General features: G+C 44.7%; 1 protein-coding gene across 1 annotated transcript in view; it reads left to right on the top strand.

The window, feature by feature from the left end:
* Positions 1–6,727, top strand: part of ENTPD5 (ectonucleoside triphosphate diphosphohydrolase 5) — a 35,285-nt gene extending 28,558 nt beyond the window's left edge. The window contains exons 13-14 of the mRNA XM_025201313.1: positions 1,184–1,299; positions 6,194–6,727. Of these exons, the coding sequence (XP_025057098.1) occupies positions 1,184–1,299; positions 6,194–6,280 (203 nt within the window). The 3' untranslated portion in view covers positions 6,281–6,727. The remainder of the gene's footprint in view (positions 1–1,183; positions 1,300–6,193) is intronic.
* The last annotated feature ends 2,126 nt before the right edge of the window (positions 6,728–8,853 follow it).

Genomic DNA, 8,853 nt, shown 5'->3' on the forward strand with positions numbered 1-8,853 from the left:
GGGATCGTCTCGCTTTGTGCCTGAAGGATCGTTTCCTTAAGGCACAGCCACCCTTCTTGGGCTCCCATCACTTCAAAACTCCTACTCTGCAGTGCGTCCTTGACTAATCGCCTGAGTTCATTGAAATCAGCTTTCCTAAAGTCCAGCACTTTCACCCTACTATTTACCTTACCCACTCGACGTCTTATGGTGAATTCTATTATTAGGTGATCACTGTCCCCCAGATGGCTACTGATCTGTAGGTCCTCTACCATGTCATCCCCCGTTGCCAATACCAGATCCAGTATGGCATTCCCCCTAGTGGGACTGTGTACCTCCTGTGTCAGGTGGAGGTCCTGTACACAGGTTAGAAACCTACGTGAGCGGTGGGACTTTGCTGTCTGTGACTCCCTGCAGATTTTCGGGTAGTTTAGGTCCCCCATGACTACTGCCTCTTTAGCTTTTATGGTCTCCGAGAGTTGCCTCAGGAGCCCTGAATCCCTTTCTTCCCCTTGATGTGGGGGTCTGTAGCAGACCCCTACCACCAAATCCCTTTCTCCTTGCCCCCCATGTAGCCTAACCCACAATCCTTCTACCTCCTCATCCTTGGATTCCGTCTTGATGAGGGTTGACGTATATTGCTCACTGACATAGAACGCAACCCCTCCCCCTTTCTTCCCCACCCTGTCCTTTCTGTACAATCTATAGCCCTCAATATGTACTGCCCAGTCGTGGGATGAATCCCACCAGGTTTCCGTTAGCCCCACTAAGTCATAGGTGTTTAGTGCAAGCAGGAGCGCTAGTTCATCCTGCTTGTTCCCCATGCTCCTAGCATTAGTATATAGGCACTTGAACCCTGCGACTGGTGCCTTTGCTGCCCCCCCGCTCCGAGTCCCAAGGGGCCCTTTGTTTCTTACCTTCTCGTTTCTTACCTGTGTCATAGTGCTGGCCTCCAATTAGATTGTGTATACAAATATATTATCACCATGAGGATGCATGGTTCTTAGGTTATAGTAATCTGAGATTTCACTTGTCTGAAAATTGCTATCAGAGATAAGTAAAACTGTGTCTTGGTAGTTTGTTAATATCTTTATATAGGGAATGTCTGCTCAGCATCTGTGTTTTTTTTTTTGCATGTACAGTTTAAGGATATTCTCGTAATGAACATCCTTCTAAGCCCCTCTTTCTCTCTCTCCCCCTCTAGTGTGTGATAACATGGATATGTACACATCAGCCAGCCCTTTCCTATGTATGGATCTCACTTACATCACTGCTTTACTCAAAGAAGGCTTTGGATTTGGGGATAACACACTCCTACAGGTGAGAGAAGCAATGCAGGAACCCAGCATTGGCATCCCTGTATCTCTGGTGAATAGGGCATATTAGCTTGCTGCTTCATTCCATGTGTGCAGTGTTAGGATGAGTCAGAGGTTGCACTTTACACAGTCACTGCTTTGGCAAGAGATTAATTAACTGCAGCCATTAGGTGATTTGCTGCAGTGATGTAGTATGAAGAGTACTGAAGAGGGCCAGTTCAGCATTTCCTTCCCTGCTCAAACTTGATTCAAAATGTAGATTTTGTTTAAAATAATAATGCCAGTGATGCAAGGTTTTGAAAATCCAAAAGCTTTTGAAAATAAAATTCCTAATTTAAAGAATATCTAGTGGAAACAGCTGTTTTAGAACAAAACCTAGCTTTACAGCACATACAAACCAATCATGGGAAAACTGAGCTGTCCCTCCTAGTGTTTTGGCTGCCTAAACAGAGGGAAGACTCACAATATAAGTGACTGTTATTAACCTAGACTTAAAAGGGAAGGAAATGCTTGTTTACCACATCTGTTTATGAGCTAAAGCTTTTGGCTGTTCCTGGTTTTCAACTCTTCTTATGTCCTGTGGCTGTCTGCCTCTTACTTATCCTTAGTAATTTGCACAGAGACACTCGGTGGTGATTGCTCTTTCCTCTTAAGTAACAAGGTACACCTTGCAGTTGTCAACCCCTTCTCCTACCCTGTTAAATAAATGCCCAGCTGGCATGAGTTCTGTCACCCAACCTGCTGATTCTTGCCATTGAACAAGCAACATGCAGGCTCCCTTATGACATTCAAGTGGCTGGTTCCTTTCTTCTGACCATGTGTCTCCAAATACTTCCTAAGCCCTACCTTCCAATTCCTAACCATCCACTAGTTGTTATTTTCTATATACAGGGTTATAGGTGAGTGTGCAGTACTGTATAAAGAACAGTTTGTGTGCCAGAAACCTCTTTAAATGGAAGATATGACAAGGATTGCTGTAGGGAGATGAAAATAAGCCAAATACTGTTTACCTCAAGTAAGGAGATAGGCCAGCTTGTTTCACAATGGGCACCTTCATGTATTCTGCTGGTCCAGATGGGAGTGGCTCAACTGGAGAGAATGCAAGGAAAGGGGGATTTAGGGAAATGTGAGAGGAAGGAGGGCACACAGAGGTCCTTGGGGGGGAAAATGATATGCGGAGAATGTGGAAGAAAGTATCCAAGTCAAAAGGGTGCAGTAGGAAATAAGATGTGGATAAATCCTTGATATGGAAGCACCTGAAGACAGGCTTGGAGTAGATGAGTATTTTTCATGGGCAAAGCATTAGGAGAGGAAGAGAAGTTTGACAGCAGCCAATATATACTCCCTGTCTCCTCCCACGGTCATCCCACTGGATCCTACTGTCAGTGTGCATGTACCTCATTAGCAAACTCAGAATCTGTTCGAGACAGCAGTGTCCCATCAGCCATGCATGCACCCATACTTCCTTGTGCATCCTGGCAAAGGCAGAAATGGTGGGGTAATTATAGTCCTCCCACAGTTCCCTCTTACTACCTATAGTAACCAGAAGGAAGCCTGGAGACAGTCTAACCTGCAACTTATTCCTGAGCCCTCTTCAGTCAATGTTCCTACTATCTCTGAAGAACTACCTTAATCTAAAATAGCACATTTAAAAAAGATCACAAATGATGTAGAGTACTTCACACTCCCCCCCACCATGGTAGAATCTAAGGCCAATGGGCTTAAACCCTGTCTGTCATGCCCTTAGTTGATGGACACAGTGGATGTATGATATGTGTCCACCTGCAAGACAGAACAAGCAAGTGCTTGATCTGTCATTCCCTTTTATCCTGCCCGTGAAAATCAAGAGACGTGAGGGAATCTCAATCACCATTAGCACCATTGGCCAGAACCTGCAGATCTGAACTAGGGAAAGTTTATCAGGAATCAGGACTTGTTCATGAGGATAGATGAAACCATAAACATTTAGACAATGGTTTCATATTTAAAATACTATGCATATGATGTTTAATGTTTTTCATTCTTTGAGATTTGCCGTGAGCCTTTTATACAAAGTGGCCTCATTATTTCCTCCTAGAGCCATACAGAGGAGGTTCCATAAGAAGACAATGGAACAGAGGCTTGTACGTCTGATTGTTTCCTTACTCCAAAGGAGAAAGGAGGTCTTATCCAGTCCTAAGCTTGAGGCTGAACATTTGTTGAACATGCAACAATGTAATGAAAATGCTTGCCTGCTCCTTTCCAGGTCTCCAGCCTAGGATTGCTTTTTGGCTTTTGATTTACTGGATGTATACTACTTCCCAGCCCACAGAAAGTATTAGAGCTTCATTGTAAGGCCAAATCAGTACCAGTATCACAGATCAGGCCATGTTCATCCACAGCAGTTATGGCTGCAAACCTGTTACAGATAGCTGTGCATCCATTGATCTGGCTTCTGGACCAACCAGACCTCTTGCTGAAAGATCAGGATCAAGTATTCCACTCAGCTCTGAGGCTGCTGCATTTGATGCCTTCCGTGCTTGAAAGGGAATGGACATAGATTTGCTTGGGATGGTTTAAACAGAGACAACCCTGCCTTGAGCAGGGAGGTGCACTATATGACTTTGTGAGGTCCCCTTCAGCCCTACTTCCCCATGATCTGTAGAAAGTTCAGGACATCCTAGCACAGAGCAGAATTCCATCTAAATGAAATGAGGGTGGCTCAATATGGCTTAGACCTGGCAGAGATACCAAAGACTCTAGGACTTTTGCTGCAATTGAGATACTTTAGATTTTCCTTTAACTCATCTCGGGTCCACCTGGCAGCAATACTATCCACAAAAAAGTGGTTCCTACCAAAACATTTGTTCTCAGTCCTCTCTTCCATGATACTATTTAAGATTCTTTGGGGTGTAGGGTTTTTGAACCCGAAAGCTTGCTTAATAACTATTCTCCAACCATTTGAGTTGGTCTAATGAAAGATATCAAATTCACCCAAGGAACCTTGTCTACTTGAATCCCTAGTACTCAGCCCTGGCATCTCAGTGTTGTCCTTTGAAACTTACGGACCTCTCAGTGTTTTGTCCAACATCTCACCTTCCAAATAAAATAGTCTTTCTGGTGGCCATCCTGCCCAGCAGAAGAATGAATGAGCTTCCAGCATTCATGGCAGAGCCCGTTATACCTCATTTCACAGGGACAGGGTAACATTGAGACCTAATGCAGAATTCATTCCCATGGTGGCTTCTGAGTTCTACCTAAAACATTCAATGAATGTACCTCGCTGTTGTTTCCAAAACTGCATACCACAAATGGGGAGAAAATATATCCAAATGCTTTGATTTTGCGTGACTTGACCAAAACTTTTATACTGTTGCATCATCTAATTATGGTTAATACTGGCTACTCTATGGGCTAGAGAATTTCATCTCGGAGTCTGTCAAAACCAGTAACAGTGTATCTTACTGCACAATCCACTGACTGATGTCCCCATGTCTCAGACCTTTAAGAATCGGTCCACTAGAGCCCAACCATGGTTTTTGGCCTGCTTCTAAAACATACCAATACCAAAACTTGACATAGCTAGTGCGGAGCAATCTGCTCTTGTTTGTAAAGCATCATGCACTGGGTTTGGCTGCTAGATGCAGTGTCAGATCTGGGAGAGTGGTAGCCCAGGCTCTGCTTGTCAGATGCAGCTGGTACTCCTCCCTGACCATCTCAAGAGGATGGTGAGTACCTGTCACCTACTATGAGATTTGCAAAAACTGGTTCTTTAAGAGGTTATCAGTGGAGATTCCATTTTCTGTTCCTACTTCTTACACTGCTCAGCAGCCCCAGGCTTAAAGTTGTGAAAGAATTAAGGAAGGATAGCAACCTTTATGCCCTTACATGGGAACAAGCAGACATGGGACACATTTACAGCCCAAGTGGACAGGACTGCTCAGACAAGATTCCAGCTACACACAAGGCACAGGAACATGTAGTGAGATCTGGGAGGACTTCAACAACTTGAAAAACTGCAGTTACCCTTGGGCAAATAACCATTATTTCCTTCATATGTGCTCCCATCCAGATATGTGATCCCAGCCCTCCCTGGTGCTGTGGGGTTTCTTTGTGGAGAACAGCTTGATCCTAAACATTCTCAGGGTTAATGCAGTTCCTCAGGAAGGCCAACACAGGGATCATTCTTCTAACCAGTCACACAACAGGAAGGAAGAAAATAATAAACATTTAGATTTTATTCCATTTTTTGTGTATTTGTTGAGAAAAGTTCTTATGGTCAGATGTTGACAGTGCATAGTTGTGCAACTGGACAGATCTCAGGTAGAGAACATCTAAGAAGATGCTAGCAAAGAAAGTTTTTAGGCCAGTCCATGTAAAGACACCCTAGAGCTAGGGAGTATTTCCTACCATGAAGGGCAAGGTGGACACATTCATCCCCTTGCTGTATTTGCCTTCTTTTTTCTCCCATAATCTGATTCTTAATTTTTCATTCCTGTCAAATTGTCAGTGACGAGCAGGACCTGAAAGGCAGCGGGCAAAGAGGAGGTGGGTGGTGAAAAGTGGCATTTGGTGGAGAAAATGACAAGCTGAAAGGAACAGTAGTCCTGATTTTTCCACAGATGAGTACAGTAGCCAATAAAGGAGAAGTCCAGCCCAGGCAGGCAACACCCCACCCACACACAAAGTAGCTGCAAGGTAACTGGTCTTAAAAGGAGAGATATCAGTGTTACTCCTTGTTCTTTTTTAAAGCTTCCTGATTCCCTAACACTCTTGGCCATGTGCAGTTGGAACTAGTTCTTCCAGCCAGTACCCTTCATGCTTCTATTTGCAAAGCAGTAACTGCAGTTCTTTTAAGTTTGTGGCAACAGTGTAGGTCTGGGAGATGTGCTGAAACTGACTGCTTTCTTTCTTCATAGTTAACAAAGAAAGTGAACAACATAGAGACAAGCTGGGCCCTGGGTGCTACATTTCATCTGCTGCAGTCTTTGGGGCTCACCCACTGAAGTGCACCCCTGTGGACACTGACCTTTCCAGAAGGAAGCAAATTAAATTCAAATCTCAATATGCACTGCACAGCTGGAGTCAATCCTGCAGCAAAACATGGACCAAAGTCACGGAATCAGTTTCCCCAAAGGCAGTTTCTGGCTGCTGTCTGCTAGGTTCTCGTGAAGTGGGAGCTGCTCCAGTACAGTTTATGAGTAATGTGAATGCCTAAATAGATGCAGAAGCTGCCCCCTCAGAGCCAGAGGACCTCAACTCCAGCTGAGTAGCCTGATCAAAGACAAGGAGCTGAGAGGCAGCTTCAACTAATGCATCTGTGCACACAGCCTGTTACCAGCTGTTCAGTGTCATCATGCTCTGCAGGCTACAGAACTTTGACCTGTGACTTTTTTTTAATATATGAAACTGAAGCTTGGCCCCAGGGAATTAAAAAAAAAACACCATAGGCATTCATAGCAGAGCAAGTTCTCCCTGTTGGTGTAATCCTCCTTGTTCAAGGTACTTAATCACTGGGAGACAGACTAGCTAATCCTGGAAGGGCTTCAGCCTTTCAGGATTTGCCAGTTTGGGGAGTGGGGGGCAGGAGGGGCGTAATAGCTGCAAGTGTTTCTTGGGAAGGCCTTTGGCTGAAGCTGAGAGTCATTGGCTCTCTTGGGGTTGGCAGCCAGGATCCTTCTTTCCTGCTCTTCCCTTTGATCAGTGCAATGCTAAGAACAGCATGGAACCAGACTCCAGTTCTGCGTTCAAAGGTTGGTGGTTAAGGAACTATGGTAAAATAGAAGCAGATGCTGAAGTACAGGGGAACAGGGACATAAACCATGGGCTAGGGCAAGAGAGAGGAGTCAATTTGGTTCCTGTTCTTCAGCTCAGAATCTGACAGATCCGTTCACTCCTCTTTAGTTGTGCCTTAATCCTTAGAACCACAGCACTAGAACTCCTGCTCCCACTGGCTTAATGCAACAGAACTGGGCCCATAGCACACAAGTCTAAGCCAGCCAGGGAAGTGGGGAGAGTGTAGGTGGAACATACAGCTCCCATTTTATACAGCTATTCCAGGCTCCCTGCATTAGGGGTTGTTTTTAATGACTTATACAGCTGGTCTGTAGAAACAGGACCCCATTTCTTCCCCAAGCCAGCACTGCATTAGGCCATTGATCTAATAGTTTGTTTATCAAAGGGCAGTCTTAACGCTTAACATGAAAGAGACTATAGGAGTAAACACAGGTTAAATATTAAACCAAAAATGGTCCCCATCAGATGGCTTAGAAAAGTGGTTCTATGGAGACACGAGTGTAGTGGAATCTTAGCTCTCTGGCTCGATCAGCTCCTGGTAATACCATGATGATAAAATACCTTGCCTTGTTCAGCACAAACATACTAGTTCCAGGATGAAAGAGCGAATGGTCCACGTAGATAGCATCTGAGAACTAGCTGATTTAGCCATCCCCTATTCGGAGCCACTGCGGGGATGCAAGGAACCAGCAACCAGAGATAAGATCAGTTGCCTCTACAAATGGAGGGGATGGATGATGCAAACAAAAAAAGAAGGGACAATAGAAGACCTACCCTGAAGGGATGTAAAGCTTGGTTTTGGTTGAAATGAGTAAGAGGCTAGGGAATAACATGGATACAATTCAGAATTAGTGAATTCTTTCTGTTCTTAGCATCACACTTGGGTACTACAGCCCCCAGGGGGAAACACTTTTCCCTGTACCAAAGCTGGGATGCTCAGGGCCTTGATTTGTCAGTTTGCACAATTTACTAACTGAAGCATATCTGCTGCTTCAAGCTAGGAGCCCAGTCCTGAAATCTTTGCATACGCAGCTCTCCGGAGAAGTTCTTTCTGCATGAGGACAGCAGTATCAGGTCCCCAGGCTTTCCATTTTCCTTACCCCAGTGGTGGGTTGGGGACGTGGCTTGCTTTTCCATATTCCCCCACCTGTCCCAGAGCAATGAGATTATTTGTGTGTTCAACAATAAGCATGAAACTGCCTTGTTAGAGAAGGGTCCTACCTGCATCACTGTGGAAGAGAAAGAGGAGATAACCGACAAACAGTCTTTTAGCTAGTCATTAACAGGCAAAATTTACATGTCCCTTTATGTAATGCTAATTCCTGATCCTGGTTCATTGTACATAATAGTAAAGCTATAAATGCTGCCACCTGGCAGCACTCACGTCACTTATCACCGTAATGTTTAATGCAGGGACCTGGTGTTTGGAACATTAAGACGGGGCCTCTTGAATATCTATTTTAGTAATTAAAATGCTATTTTTAACAATATTATGGGATTCAAGCCTTTATGAGACCTCCTTCCTAGGACTCAACGTTGTCCCTCAGCACCCAAGAAACAGAATGGGACACAGGACCCTCAAGCCTAGCTAGTTTTCTGAGAAGGACCTATGAGGATGTGTTGGTGGGAAGAGGTTGGGGATTGTGGAGCTAGCCATTAGCAGAACTGGATGCTCCTGCTGCAGACTGCCCCTCAATTCTGGGTTCAGCCCCCTTCTTCATACCAGAAACTCAAGAGCCCAGATGGTTCCTGTTGGTGGGCAGCAGCAGGGGGGTGGCATTCC

The sequence above is a fragment of the Alligator sinensis genome, unplaced genomic scaffold, assembly GCF_000455745.1.
Source record: "Alligator sinensis unplaced genomic scaffold, ASM45574v1 scaffold280_1, whole genome shotgun sequence".
NCBI lineage: Eukaryota > Metazoa > Chordata > Crocodylia > Alligatoridae > Alligator > Alligator sinensis.